The sequence below is a fragment of the Propithecus coquereli genome, unplaced genomic scaffold, assembly GCF_000956105.1.
Source record: "Propithecus coquereli isolate 6110/MARCELLA unplaced genomic scaffold, Pcoq_1.0 Scaffold104, whole genome shotgun sequence".
In the NCBI taxonomy this organism is placed as follows: Eukaryota; Metazoa; Chordata; class Mammalia; order Primates; family Indriidae; genus Propithecus; species Propithecus coquereli.
Window position 1 is genome coordinate 9,274,717 of NW_012134303.1, and position 16,152 is coordinate 9,290,868.

The 16,152-nt window shown below is 40.8% G+C and overlaps 1 protein-coding gene across 2 annotated transcripts in view; it reads left to right on the plus strand.

Annotated features, from left to right (window-relative positions):
- AMOT (angiomotin) overlaps window positions 1-16,152 on the plus strand; it is a 63,607-nt gene that overhangs the window by 28,893 nt on the left and 18,562 nt on the right. For both annotated transcript variants that reach the window (XM_012645769.1, XM_012645760.1), the window contains exons 4-6: window positions 351-495; window positions 1,422-1,514; window positions 6,014-6,159. In XM_012645769.1, the coding sequence (XP_012501223.1) occupies window positions 351-495; window positions 1,422-1,514; window positions 6,014-6,159 (384 nt within the window). The remainder of the gene's footprint in view (window positions 1-350; window positions 496-1,421; window positions 1,515-6,013; window positions 6,160-16,152) is intronic.

Sequence of the window (16,152 nt, forward strand, 5' to 3'; positions counted from 1 at the left end):
GAGAAGGAAGTCTGGTATAATAGAAAGAGTTCTGAACAACCCGAGCTTAACTATGGTCTCCACTACTTATTTACCAATGGTGGGACCTTGTGCAATTTTTTTTTTTTTTTTTAACCTGAGAAGTTCTCGTGACATAGTGAGTTAATTACTGACCTTATGGTTGAACTTGGACATCCTTCCCTGAAACTTTTCCCATCTGACTGTGTTATGTTTGTCCCCTGGCCATCTGTGAGCCCTGGGAGAAACTGTCACTGAGGATTTGTGTGTAAGTTTTCAGACCATCTTCACATCAACCTCCTGCCATCACCACCATCTTTACTTTTTCTTTTCTTTTTTTTTTTTTTGTTAAGGTGGAAACAGAAATCCAGCGTGTCTCAGAAGCATATGAGAACCTTGTGAAGTCATCCTCCAAAAGAGAGGCCCTGGAGAAAGCCATGAGAAACAAGCTGGAGGGTGAGATTCGGAGGATGCATGACTTCAACAGAGATCTGAGAGGTGAGGGAACCAATGGGCTTGTCTTTGCACTTCTGAAGCAGCTGCAGGGTTGTGAAGGGGGAGGGCTGAGGCTGAGGAGGCTCCAAGTAGGCTCTCTGGGCTTGTCCAAACCACTGGTATGGGCACTAAATGGCTGGGTATATAACAGGCCAGTTTTTTGTGACTATAATTATATTTGATCCCAAGCTTGATTAATCAAAGTGGGGGGATGCATCTGACTAGCCTTTTGAGTGATGAGCTGATCCCTCCTGTGACTCCTGGACCTGCCTGGCCCACTCCTACAATTGCTGCTGCCTCTGTTCCTTGACAGATTTTGCAGAGCCATGTCCTTTGGCTGTGCAAGCTTGAAATAGTGATGTCCTTTCTTATTTCTAGGACACACTCCCTCCTTTTATTTTCTACCTTCACCTGATAATATTGAAGACAGTGGGAAACATTCTTACTTTAAACCATCTTCAACACCTTCAAAACTGCTGACCTTGGGGATGTTGTTTTCTATCTTTGGATTTCGGTTATCTTATCTATAAAATCCGGGGGTGCAACTAGATGCTGCTCATGGCTCCTTTCTAGCTAGCTTTGACATCACATGATTTGAAAGACTTTACAATGTAGCTGTGATGTTCTTTTTCCTGGTTGATAAATCTATCATCATATATTCAGGGATGGATTATTTTGTTGAAATTTAGAATTCTGCACTTGGGTTTTGGCAGTGAGGAGTGAAAGTGTTAAGTAATTACCTTCTCTTTCCCTGCCATGGTCTAGTATTGTTATGGGATTCACATTTGCAAACCCATGTCTGCGTTACCCATTTTCGTTGAACAAGAAGAAGCAGGCTTGTTTTGCCAAAGGTCAGTATTTTGAGGGCAAACAGTATGTGCTTGAAAGTTTGAATTTGAGGCCTTGTTGATTGTCTCCAAATTCCACAGAGCGCCTAGAGACTGCCAACAAGCAGCTTGCAGAGAAGGAGTATGAGGGATCAGAGGACACCAGAAAAACCATCTCTCAGCTCTTTGCAAAAAGTAAGTCTGCAAGCTTCAGAAGCAGGTATTAATGTGTGGATGGGAGTGAAGTGCGTGAAAAGGTTGCACAGTTCTGTTTAGCTTTCTAGAACAGCCAGGGCAGAGTGAATATCACCTATGAAGTTGGAAGATGCTGTTCTTTTCCTCCTAGGCCAAGAAGGCTACTTACCACATCTAGTAATATCAAATGGCTACTTCTGTATTAAACCAGAGAAGCCCCTTAAAATTCCTGCTGTTGTCATGGCTAGCTGAATAGAGGGCCTTACTGAACATGGGATCCCTTAATGTTGAAGGTGAAGGGATTTTCTTAGAAAGTTCCATGCACTGGCTCTGGTAGAGTTGACATTAACATGCAGGATTGATGATTAGTGTTTGGAATACCTAACCTATACCTGAGGCTCCCTTAGGTAAACACCTACTTTATATCACGTCATTACACATTTGCAGATTGCACAGGTAGCTACAGGGGAGCCACTGCTATGGCCTGAACTAGTGACTCTGGTTGTTGAGTTAGATGGTATGGGGGAGGGCAGAGCTGTGTCTTCCTCATAATAGTGTTTTCTTTGTCTGGAAATACTCCTAGGACCGTGACAATGAATTAATCCTCTCTTTATCGGTCCCTAATGGACTCCACCCAGCTAGACAATGCCTAATTCTTTCCAATTGCCATCATAAAACCAGCAATAAAAACTTCATAGTGGATTGAGTCCGCAGGGAGAATTAGTTGTGGGGGGAACAGATGAACTGCCTTCATTTCTGCAGATGCTCATAGTTGGTTTCCCCTACACCCAGCCTCCCTCAGTGTAGGTCTGGCTGTAATTGTGCTTGATGGGGACTTGTCAGTCTCTTCCATCTTTGCTGGGCCTCCAAATGACCCTTTCAAGTCATTCCATGAAGCTTCCAGTCAGCTTTTACAAGTTTATTTGATCTTTACTTACAGTATTCTCCTCCTTTCCGGGTTGTTCTATTGTGCTCTGGCTTAGAATGCAGTTTTTTCTTCCTCATTTCCCTACACCTCCTGTTCTTCTGTCAGTATTGTCTTAAAGCAAGGAATGTTGTTTTTCTAGTGTCATCAGTGCCTAATGTAAATTGTTGTGAAGTTGCTTTTGTGGTGTCACGGTTACCCTGGAAGCTAGTGCACTGGCAGAAAGAGGGTGGCAGCCTCTGAGGACAAAACAAAACAAACAAAACATATGGATTCGTGCCCTGGATCTGCTATATTGTACTCCTCTCTGTGTAGAGGAGTACCTACAGGGCAAAAGACTATCAAATGGCTCTAGGAAGAAAAAGTGAACTCCTCCAACTAGACAGGGAAGAGGGCATGGCTCTTGGACCCCTTAACTTCTTTTGTCTTTGGACATTGACAGGGCCCTGCATTGTTGGAACTGTGGCAGGAGAAAAGAAAGCCCCCTTGCAAAGCAAGCCTCTCTGGGGAATGTGTTCCAGCAATGTTAGAGAGACCAAACCAACTCAACCCTAGGAGAAGGAAGTCTGGTATAATAGAAAGAGTTCTGAACAACCCGAGCTTAACTATGGTCTCCACTACTTATTTACCAATGGTGGGACCTTGTGCAAGTTAGTTAAGCTCTCCGAGTCTCTATTCTCTCATATGCAAAATGGAGAGGAAAATAGCATCTTCCTTGTATGATTGTTCTGTGGATTAACTTAGGACAATATCTGGTATGCAATATGTATTCAACAAATGTTCATTTCTTTCCAAACGTAAAGTCAGAGTGGAAAAGAAGGCGAGGCTGCTCTATTGAAGTTTCTCCTACAAACTTAAGGTTCAAGGTCTCCAGAGGCAGGGCGTCACAATGAAAGGCATATTATGAGGCTACAGATTCTCTCTCATCATTAATCATAGTGATGATGATCACTATCCTCTATGTAGTAAATTCCTTTGGTGTTTGTGCTTTCTAATAGTTCTTTCACTTAAATAAATCTGTTTTCTCATTTGATTCTTAAAAAATATTCCGAGGTTAAATAAGATGGTATTGTTACCTGTGTTTTAATCTCTAGCATTTTTTGATTTTTTTCCCCTAAAGTTTCCATTCGTCTGCTTGTATTATTCACCTGTTCTTGCATGCTGTCTACTTGTTTTAAATTCACGGTCTGATAATTCCAACATCCCTGCTTTATCTGAGTCTGGTTCTGATGATTGCTCTGTCCTTTCTTTTCTTTTTTTTCTTTTCTTTCTTTCTTTTTTTTTTTTTTTTTGAGATAGTCTTGCTCTGTTCCTTTAACATGAGGGCAGTGGCATCATCATAGCTCACTGCAACCTCAAACTCCTGCTTCAGCCTCCCAAGTAGCTGGGACTACGGGCGTGCACTATGGTGCCCGGCTAATATTTTTTAAAATTTTTCTAGAGATGAGGTCTCGCTATTGCCCAAGCTCCTCTGTCCTTTCAAACTGTGTTTTTTGCCTTTTAGTATGCCTTGTTCGTTTTTTTTTTTTTTTTTTTGTGGAATGGCAGACCTGATGTATGGGGTAGAAGGAACCTCGGTAAATGGGCCTTTGGGGATGTGGTGGCAAGGTATGGGGGAAGTACTCTCTAGTCCTATGATTATGTCTCAGTCTTTTAGTGAGCCTGTGCCTCTGGTCTGTAAATTTCACCAATGGGTCTCAGTTTTTTTCACTCCCTTAGGTGGTTCAGGATGGCTAGAGAGGGCTCCAGTTGGGCATTTTCTTCTCTCACGTGGAAGGCTAGAGCACCTGGAGTTGGAGTTGGTTATTTCCTTTTTTCCAGGTTGGTTAGGCTCTGGGGGAAAAAAACCCAATAGATTAGGCTCTGGTTAAATAGTTTCTCTTGAGGGGAGGCCTTGTTAAGGACAGAATGTTCTGGCATATTTCATAATGCTTCCTCTTTCTCACCCCCTGCTGGAAGCACAAATGACCCATCTAACTAACAGACATCTAAAACTAGGGCCAAGCGATGGAATCTTTAAGTGGTCATTTGGGAGGAATGGGAATTACCTCATCAGGATTCAATGATAATCACTTCAGGTGGAATATTTCAATGTTCAGATCAGCTGTGGTTACTGGAGCAAGGTACAGACACTCTAAGAGGACAGACTGAGATAAGAATAGTATATGGACCAAAGCGTAAAATCTGTTTAGATACTACTTATAAATCCATATTAACTTATTCACACCCTAACTTGTGATAATGTTCCTTCATTCTCCCCAAAATTACATATTTGGCTACTGTCTCATACTGGTGCTTTTTTTTCCTACTTTTCTTATCTCCATCCACAAATATTTATTGGGTTCTTATTATATAGGTGCTACTTAACTAAACTCTTTATAAAACCCAAGCCAGAAAGACCATTATCTTTCTATTAAGCTCTTCCATTCTAAACTCATAGATTATATCTACACACACACACACACACACACACACACGTGTGTATATACACATATACATATGTGTATGTATAAATTAATATGTGTGTGTGTGTGTGTGTGTGTAAAGACACAAGCATATCAGATTACTTTAAAAAAAATCTAAACTTTCAAACCCTAGTAGACTTAACTGCTAACATAGCAGAAAAGAAAATTCTCGAATAGAGGATATTTTTTTCAGGTAAAATGGTTGCCTATATTCTTCTGATCCTGATGTTTTTCCTCTAACTCCGCCTTGTTCTTTCCAGCGCTCCCTCCACACCAAGCCTATCCTGCAGGATAAGGAGTAGGAAAAAGCATAGCGTGGTTTCCAGTTTTACCTTACTCTCTTTTTAAAAACATTGGGTTCCTAAGAGAAGCAGATGCTGAGATAAAATGAGTTTAGTTAGGGGGTGGTATTGGGTTAGGCTTTTCCTGGAGAGGACATGTTGTCAAATAGACTTGATCTCAGTTAGAAAATAACGTTAGTGTATAAGGAGTGGGATTTGAGGTTTTATCAATTTTACTAAATACCATTTGTAGATCTATTTAATATACTGTCATGAGGAAACAATGGGGAAAAAGTTTTTTGAGCTCATTTTACCCTTCTGCCAGTGCAAGACCATTCTGAAGAGATACAATTGAGAAGATAAAGCCCACCTTCTCTTCTGATGGTGTGTGTGTGTGTGTGCATTCTTCTTTGTGTAATGCTTAGTACTTTTCCTGAAACTTTACATCTACTTTCTTATTGCTTCTGCACAATAACCATTAAATTGTTGTTAAGTGATTTTTCTGGATCTACATAGCAAGTTAGTGGTAGAGCTAGTGATAGAGTCCAGATCTTGGTTATCCTTGTTCTTTTTTTTTTATCATTATTTCAGAATATTACAGGGGTACAAATGTTTTAGTTACATGAATTGCATTTGCACAGTTTGAGTCAAGGTTTTAAGTGTGTCCATCACCCATATAGTATTCATTGTACTTGTTAAATCCTTGTTCTTTTATCTGTGTACTAGAATAGTAGGCTGTCGAGCAATGGGTATGACTTGTCAGTTCTGCTCAGGTAAGACTTTGAGCTGGCTCCTGCCTGGCAGTATTGATAGTTCATGTCCTGACAGATAAAGAAAGCCAGCGGGAAAAGGAGAAGCTGGAAGCGGAGCTGGCCACTGCTCGTTCTACCAACGAGGACCAAAGGCGACACATCGAAATCCGAGACCAGGCTCTGAGCAATGCCCAGGCCAAGGTGGTGAAGCTGGAAGAAGAGGTATGGTTTCCTCAGGTAGCATATGATCCTGAGGGTGGGAAAGCTGGGAAATCAAAGGCACTGGGCTCCCCATTTTGGTGAATTGGCAGCTGCATAATCCCCAACAGGGAGGTGCCATTTGCTGCTTATAGGATTATGTGCTGATGTGAGTGGACTTTGATTTCTTTTCTATTCTCTGCAAGTTCCTTTCTTCTACTCCAGAATAGGAAATCACCAGGGTCAAGGAGCAATTTCCATTTGCTCATTCATATAATAAGCTAACTGCCCCCACACTCCAGGCTCTTACTGTATACCTAGCCCAACCTTAAACCTGTGACAGATATATATATATATTTATGTATAAATATGTATCTTTGTTAATTTATGCCCTTATAGTGCTTTTTTTTTTTTTTTTTTTTTTGAGACAGAGTCTCACTCTTTTGCCCGGGCTAGAGTGAGTGCCGTGGCGTCAGCCTAGCTCACAGCAACCTCAAACTCCTGGGCTCAAGCAATCCTTCTGCCTCAGCCTCCCGAGTAGCTGGGACTACAGGCATGCGCCACCATGCCCGGCTAATTTCTCTATATATTTTTAGTTGTCCAATTAATTTCTTTCTATTTTTAGTAGAGACGGGGTCTCGCTCTTGCTCAGGCTGGTTTCGAACTCCTGAGCTCAAACAATCCGCCCGCCTTGGCCTCCCAGAGAGCTAGGATTACAGGCGTGAGCCACCGCGCCCGGCCTATGCCCTTATAGTGCTTTTAAAGCTTTATTTTAGAAGGACTAGAAAATGATTCCAGATAGTTTAAAGAACTCCAAGGATGAACTCCAAAGTACTCTGAAATCAGAGCAGCCCTTGTCTCCCCATGCTCAGTGGGAAGTCAGTCTATTCTCAAGTCAAAAATGAATCCTCATGGCCATACTGTTTGCTGTTGGACTTCTTGGCAGGTTGGTTTTGGAATAGAAGCAGTCTAGGGAGGTCTGAAACAGGATGGGACCCAGGGACAGTTTACAGTTTATTAGGAGAATGCACTGGCCAAGAGCTGTGGCTCTTAGTGGCTAATTTCTAGAATGTAGTTATGTGGTGGGATAAAATTGTCAGTTATTTGTGTAAAAAGATGGAATGTTCCCCTTTCAAATACAAAGGCCCCCAAGCTATTAAGCAGTTGATTAATATATATCTGATTAGTCTTGATGTAGATATTACTTGATTGCAACACTAAACCGTCTTCGTGTGAAATAGAGGGAACTTTGCTGCTGGCTTGTCATTAATTAATTTTGATGTCAATTGTCATTGCACTGGAATACTACTAACTCTTAGATGTTTTGCATTTTAGGGAATGTGTATGTTCCAGGAAAAATTGATGCTGAAGTATAACTTGGTAAAGACAACTTCACATTGCATTAACTTCTCTATTCTAAAATTGGAATTGTTTTCAGGGCAAAAATAGCCTCCATCATAACAAATTGAAAGCTTTATGAACTTGACACAAAAGAAAAGTATTAGTGTCCAAATAGCCATTCCGGCTATTGTACGTGATGCATCTTTCCTGCCTTCATTCGTTACCTGCTTCCTTTCCCTCAGTAAGAATGGGTCTAGTTCCTGGAGATCTCCTGACTTACAGATTCCCTCTGCTTTCTTTTTTGTATGTTAAAAGGCTTGTTGGAGTTGGGTTGTCAGTTCATACTTTACCAGGAGGTAATGCTATCTAATCCATAATATCCTTTAGCCCAACTTGCTTAAGTGTTCACTTAAGGTTGTATAAAATTAGGTTATAGTCCTGCTTCGTCACTTGTCTAAATCAGAACTATGCTAAGTTGCTGAATAGAAAATGAGGAAACCTTGTATTTGCTTCATGTCCAGGTCTAAGGAGCTTAGCACACTCATTTTGCTATACCTCATGTATTCCCTTTCTTCCTTCCCATTTTTGCAAGGAAATTCCAAAGAAAATTACAGGACAGGGTATGACTGGATTCTTTAGAGAAGGACAAGCCGAGAGACCTGCTGAGAAGAAGTAGCTTGCTGGTGGTCACATGGCACGTCTTGGGTAGAGCCAGGAATAAAACTGGTATCTCATGACTCTTCATTCCCTAAATCCTGCTGCTTGTCTCTCTGTCTGAATCATCCTTTGGTTCAACTCCCAAAAAGAAAATGTGGGCACTTGTTCAGATTTAGTAACCTCTGCATCTTGTAATTTTTTAAAAAAATTGCTTCATCCATTGGGCCCCTCTTTTCAAAAGACTGTAAGAAGCTTGTCCAGACTGCTTTGAGATTGGGGTGTATAGACAACCCTGCTGCCCCTCCAGGAGGGGGGCCCAGCCAGTTGGAGATAAATGGAGACAAAGTCTCTGGAACCATCTTGGTTTGCAGTGTCTGAGGGCACAGTGGGAACCAGTTGTTAATCATGAAAATAATAAACGTGTAGAGAGAAGATGTTCATGTTCCCACTGGGCAGCCCTCTCTGAATAAGTTGCCTGAAATATATTTCTGGCCTCAGACTTCTGAGGCTTTTCTGGGCATTTGTTTCAGAGATTTTTAATAGTTTTCCAGGGGCCTGCCCCCGAATACGTAGCTTTAGAATTTAAAGTTCTAAATAACAGGCTTGGATGGAATGATGGCATCTAGTGGCCAGATATCACAAATGAGCTCATCAATTATTGTTAAATTTTTAGTCCTCATCCAACTTCTACTTTCACATGGAGTCTAATTGTTGGGAAATTTTGAGTTGCTCTTGCTAAAGGAGGTGGAACCTTTGACTGGGAGAGTAGGCTCACCGCCCTCTACCCAGTAGAATCTCGGAGACCACGTAATGTCTTCCAGACTCTCAAGCTGGATCACTTCTAGCACATATAAAGACTTGCAAGACCACATGTCAGGGAAAATAAACTGGTTCTTATTTCCCTTTTTGTTTTAGCAGCCTATCAGAGCTGGATTTGCTCCTGGGTGGTGTTTGTCCCATCTCCCCTGTACTGTTCAAAGGGAAACATACCTTTCACTTACCGTCAAATATAGGAATTGCTAATTGAAATTTTGCTTCTCTGCTGTGACTCAGTCCACATCAGGCCTCACTCTTTCTGGAGTAAAATTTCTAAGTATGGAATGTTAGGGAGGTATTTGAGGTAAATACGTAGCTCCGGAACAGATCTAAGAGGAGTCTTCCTTGTGATTTCTTCACAAAATCAGTGAACATTTCTAAACCAAGAAGGATATTCATGAATAGAAGAGTTATTCCTCTAAGATGGCTCAAGTGAGGCAGTGACCAGCCTGTGTCTTGCATGAACAGATAATTTAGTGATGGCTTACAAATGGCACCATGAACTTTCCTTTTTTCTCCGGCTTTAGAAGTTCTTCCAGGGAAAACCTCTTTTAGCCTACTTAGCAAGTCAGAATTTAGGGAAACTTTCTCAAATTAGGCTTTTTGTCATGGGAGTATTTTTCTCAGCTTTCTAAGTGCAGGGTGACTCAGGTAGCTAATTCTCATTGCATCAAGAGGTTGGGAAAGATTATAACTAATGATCCAAGGATTCTTACATTTATTTATGTTTTCCTCTCTTCAAAGACCTCACTTAGATGCTTTTCTTGAAATTCATTCTGTCTTTCTAATCTCATTAAGTCTCTTGCCTGGGGTTCTCTACAATCACTGTGCTCTAAGCAATACACAGAAATGTTGCCTCAGGCTTACAGAGAACTTTCTACTGCAATCACAGCTTGCATTCTCTTCCAAGTTCAGTGCACATTCTTTCATCAGCCCTGCCCTGCTGACATCCAAGAAGGTATCTTGCTGGGGAGGGGATAGCACTCTAACTAAAAAGAAGACTTATTTTCTTGGTGAGTCACTCCGATCCAGACCTTGAACCAGTCTGCAGCATATGCAGCCGAATGAGGTAAACGGTGTCTTTCTGTCCTTATCTTTCGGGACACGTAGGTCCTATTGAAGTGGAGGCTCATTAAGCTCCAAGTCAAAAGAGCTCTGTGTCCTACAGCTACCATGGTATTCTGCCATTCAAAGAGGGCCTCCCCACCCCCCACCAATTTGACCTCACTGGAGAGTTTCAACGGATGCCTGGCATATCCTCTCACAAGGCTCAAGGCAGCCCAGGCTTCTGGCTGGCCGCTGTCTTATGATGATCCGGAGTGGAAACCGCTTGGGTAATTGTTTCAGGGATGGTGGGAAAAAGCCCTTGGCAAGATCAAAGAGGGAAGATGCTGCGGGTGGGCTGCTTACTGAGCTGAGTGCACAGGAAGGGAGAGAGCGGAATGTGGGAGGGCTGGCAGAGACAGCCAGTGAGCCTTGTTCTTTGGCTTTAGGCTGGAATGAAAGCCATAGAGATTCAGCAAGAAGGGGTCCAGGCGTTAACCTTTTCTAAACTGCAGTGGCTGGTGATAATTTACACATCACATTGGTAGCTCTTAGTGAAGAACCCAGTGCATTTCCCAGAGTTTTGTGGCTACTCTACTCAATTCTCCCAAATTAAATTCATATCGTTTTACTCCATTTCTACCATTTTTCTTAAGGGCTGATATTTTCTCTTCTTTCCAGGTTCCTTGCTACTTATTTGATTTGTATTTTTGGTTTTAAAGATACTTAATTTTCTGCTATCACACCTATCCACAAAGTCCAATAACCAGTTTCCTCCTTTCTCGTTGTTAGAGGAAGATATCTTAGGCATAGACATTTATATGTCTAATACTCCAAAATAATTTTCAAACAATAGGATTTTGTTGGTGAAGGTAAATCTCACACAGTGGTTATGATGGATTAAAGATTTGGATGGAAGATCTGAGGGTATGAATTCTGGATTCATTTAGAGTGTTGATAGGATGCAGATAAAGTACGTATCCACCCAGGAATCTTCCAGAGTGTTCTGCTAGTGAATTGTTGATTTATATGAAGAGCACTTCATCTAAAGATGACATTTTCCATATTTATGGCAGTATATTTTCTTTGAAGTAGGCATTGCTCCACCCAATGTGTTAAAAAAGAAACAATTATGCCCCTTCTAATAGAGATGGAGTGACGCCTCTGAGCTCAATATTTTCAGTCTTTCCTATGATTTTTGGCTTTTGAAATCCCCAAATTGGAAGCCTTGTGGATTTCTCTTTAGTCTCCTTTACTATATTAGCTCTATTCCAAAGGTAGCAAATTTTTAGAGGTGGTTTATTACTCTTCAATTCTTTTAATATCCACCAGTGGACCACAGCCTCCTGGCAATGGACAGAAGCAGCTTGCTAATACCAGGGTAGTGTTACCAAATTGCTTCAGCGTGAACCCTTCCTTGGATCCTAGGTCTCCTGGGTAAGACTAAATCAGATCAAACTAAAATCACCAAAAGCTCATGGAGCAACATATAACTAGTGGTATGAAGGAGAGGAGCAAAGAAAGTATATTTCAGTTGTGACATTTGTGAAATAGTGAGTGTTTGGAGTTGTGGACAATAGAAGGGAAGAGGAAAATCAGACATAATGAAGGCACTGGACTTAATTCTGTACAATTAGCCTCAATGTCCTTTAGCCGATGGAGTGTTGGTTTATGTTGGTGGTCATCCAGCTAATATTAATAGCCTGCCCCCTTGGCCTCCCGATCTGTATTTTTTAAACCTTAAAAATATTTAAAAATACATTATTATATCCCCCCCCAAACTTGCAAGTGTTATTTACCTTAAACAAATTCAGAAATTAAAGTGCAGACAGATTAGATGATAGTGAAAAATTTAGGAGAAAACTTAGATCTTTTCATTCCAAAATATTTAACCCTGTTCTTTGTCCACAAGTGAATTCATGGGAAAGCTAATGATTAAGTTACTTCTTTGCAAATGGCTGAAACAAATGGTTAGCTTCAGGGGTGCTAGAATTAATTTTGTGTATAGCCATCCTTTAAAAAATAAGTTTGAAAGACACCCACAGTTGTTGGAAAGAGGGAAGAGATGCCATCACGTGGTATTCATTTGCAGGGATCAGATTTTCCTGAGTCAGAAGGGGGTTAAGGGTTCTGCCAAATGCTTGGGAACGGGTTCAAATTATTACAGAAGTGCAATGGAAAATCATATGATTGATTGAGCTTAAGAGTATTTGCTTTATTCTTCAATAGATGTCTTCCTGCTGTTCCTTCTCCTAATTTTATGAATGCCCTTAAAAAACTTATCTCTGATTAGGAATGATGTGAAATCCTTATCTCGACTTGGCCAAGCAAAGTATATACATTTATGAAGGTGTGCATTTGTTGTTTGTATATTTGCAGCTAAGCTATGCTATCCTCATTTTTGTTCTTGAATGCAATAGTTATTTAATATTAACTGGTCATCAAGAATATAGTGACCAGTGAACTAGAACTAGAATGTAAGAGAGATACCAAGGGAAATAGAAGGGCCCTGCCCTTAAGTGGTTTATAGGATACTGCCTTCCAATGGGACGGGAACCTTGCTTTCTTTCTCCATACATCCTTCCTGCTATAGAATAGGGCCTGGTATGAAATAAGCATTCAGTAAATATCTGTTAAATGAATGAATGAATGAATCTACACATGAATAAAATCTTACAAAATGACTGCTAATAGAGTACACATGGTGAGAAGTTATATAGAAAAGAAGCAATCAGGGTCAGGTAAGATTATTCAAGGAAGAATTTACAGAGAATTTAGTGATTTGGTGGTGAGGAGGGTTGAAGAAATGGTCAGACTAATACAAAGTTTAATCATTTGTATAGTATACCTGGTAGAATTTTAAGGAAGTGGTAGTCTATATTGATAAAGGCATTTTAAAAGGCCATATCTAGGCTGGACAGGGGACAATGGGACAATAGATACAAGTGGTTTAATCCATGGATGAGAGAGAGCAGCTCTGGTCTAAAGAAGTGAGAGAGGAAATGTAAAGGTGCTTTGGTTATAGTAGGTACCTAATAAATACTAGTTGAACAGATGTGCTAGTAGTACGTTGCTTGTGTTCTTAAATAAGACAGTGCCATGATGTACTACTTCAGGAAGTCTGTTATAGCAACTGTGTGTAGGATGGACTGATTGTGTGAGTGTGTGTGTGCATGCATGAGCGTGTGAGTGTATAGATCAGGAGGGCAGCTGAAAGTAAGATCTGTTAGGTTATTATTGTAGCTTAAATTATGTTGGTTATGAAAATATAAGAGTATTAAAGAATATGAGAAATGTTAGAATTAAGACATAGTGATAGATTGGATATGGTAGAAAAAGGAAAGAGGGAAGAACAATAATTCCATGATTCTGATATTGGAAAAATGGGGTAAATGATGATAACTGAACTGCCAAAAAAATGGCATTTTGGGGAAAGGTGGAAGCAGTCTGGGGCATGTTAAGTTTCAGAGTAAGAAATCTGCAGTCACCTAGGCGTCTGTGCCTGAAGACAACATGATAACATTAAAATACGAATATAAGCAATTGTTGAGAGTATGACATGAAGGAGATCTCTGTTAGTGCTGAAGTGTTGAGCAAGGTTTCTTAACCTCAGCATTACTGATGTTTGGGGCTGGATAATTCTTTGGTGGTGGTAGGGATAGGGGATGCTATCCTGTGTATTGTGGGATGTTTAGCAGCATCCATGGCTTCTACCCACTAGATGCCAGTAATAACCCATCCCTAGCTGTGACAACCAAAAATGTCTCCACACATTGCTGAAATTTCCCCTGGGGAGAAAATCTCCCCCAGTTGAGAACAATCGATATAGAGGCAAAAAAGGAAACTGCCAGAGCTTGGGCCTTGGGGTACAGCAGGAGGTGAGGGTGGGGTAGGGAAGAAGGTGGATCTAAAATCAAGGCAGAGAGTGAGTGGTTTAGAGATCTGCATTAAGAGAAAATAGAACTGGGGAAAGCAAGGGAAGAAGGGATTTTTCAACTTCTTGAAAACTGGCATTTCCCAAGAAAATATAAATGGATAGAATGATTTCCGCCATTCACTGAATGTTCAGGGGGAATTTGGTTTAAATGAAAGATTTACTTGGCTTCTTCTAGGGGCTCATGGGTGCCAGTCTTTAGATAAAAAACCTAGAGTGATTATGGTTTTTAAAACTCATTTTATGCATGAAAACCTGAGCCACTACCTTGGCTTTGGAAATTTCTTTTCTTTTCTTTTTTTTTTTTTTTGAGACAGAGTCTCACTCTGTTGCCCATGCTCGAGTGCTGTGGCGTCAGCCTAGCTCACAGCAACCTCAAACTCGAAGGCTCAAGCAATCCTACTGCCTCAGCCTCCCGAGTAGCTGGGACTACAGGCATGCGCCACCATGCCCGGCTAATTTTTTCTATATATTTTTAGTTGTCCGGCTCATTTCCTTCTATTTTTGGTAGAGACGGGGTCTCGCTCTTGCTCAGGCTGGTCTCGAACTCCTGACCTCGAGTGATCCTCCCGCCTTGGCCTCCCAGAGTGCTAGGGTTACAGGTGTGAGCCACCATGCCCGGCCTGGAAATTTCTTAAATGAGCCTTCACCTCTTTGGACACTCGAGACATAGAAAAATAAATCATCTAGGATCCTATGGCAAGTCCACACATTATATGGTATATCTCTTGCAGGTACAGACATGCAAACTAAAGCAAAACTTTGTTTTGTTTTTACCTCCAAGAATATGCTTATACAGAATTCTAAGACCCCATTTTGCCTAGAGCTCTTGGATGTTGGTCAATGTTGAAGGTGAAAAGGGGACTCTTGGATTCACAAAATATTTGGGAGTTGAAAGACCCTTACAGATCATCTGAGATCATGTGTCTAGCCTGGTGGGTGTTTTTAACTTCTTAAAACCTGGTGGATCAGGGCATTTCTAAGAGAGATAATATCATGTCCAAGGCAGTGAGTAGTGAAATACTCTTCACTATTCAGGAACCTTAAGTTACTTAACCATACTGAAGCAGCAACTGTGAAAAGATGATGGAGCAAAGTAAGGTAAGAGTCTCATTCTCTAGGCAAGACAAACAACACACAACAAGAATGAATATGAATACACACGCACACACACACACACAAAGCTGTGGCAATCTATTTTCTGCTTAACTCTGCCATTGTAGCTAGAAGGCACCCATGGACAACATGTAAATCAATGGGCATGGATGGCTTTCATCTGCTGCTGACCATTTTGGTTTACTGACTCCTGAAACTGCCTTCTGTTGTTTTTTTTTTTTAAACAACTGGGGACTCTGAGGCTGAGAACAGGGAAGCAAGTTGCCATTAATAGCAGAACTAGGACTAGAACCCATGTTTCCTGATTGCCACCTTATTCCTTTACCTTTGTGCTATCAAATAGAAATTTCTGATATGTCTGTGTGTGTGTGAGAAGGACAGAGAGAGAAAGAGAGAAGAGAATATGAGCTCTGCCTGAAGGTCTTTAGTTAAACAGTACCTTTGATCATAAATAAAATATTTCTTTCTCATAAAACAGAAGTACCCCCCCAAAACCATGTCATTTTGAGAGAATATGGTGTCTTTGCAGCTACTCAGTGGTTGCTTCTAATTGTATCTCCGGTGAATGACCTTGCCCTATAAAGATATCTGCAGATCTGTTGCATGAAGTATTTGAGGCCTAGTGTTATATGTCTTCCTGCAGGAAAACAGCTATATTTTTAGTGTAATTAGACATTGATGTGATCATTAGAGTTACTGAGAGAATGAGAACCACAGCAAGGATACCTGGAGTGAGTGTTCAGAGTTGAGAGGACTGTAATGTGTATGACTTGGTATTAACTTTTCCTATGAGAAAGAAAGAAAGAAAAAAAAAACACCACTGAGCACTTTTCATACCAGACATGCTACTGAGCACTTCATGTGTTATCTCATTTGATCCTTATAGAGATACGTCATGATTCATCATGATGAAGGTAAAAGTGAAGCACATAAAGTCCAGGATAGTAGCGGAGTTAATAAACCATACAGATCTTTGTTTCTTTCTACACTGTAGATAGGATCCAGAAAACATAAAGTATGTAACTTAGAAGGTGGCTGGTTTTGTTGATTGCATCTGTAGCGTCTTGCATTGGTTGCATACAAGAGTTGTCCTTTCCTACCCTAACTTG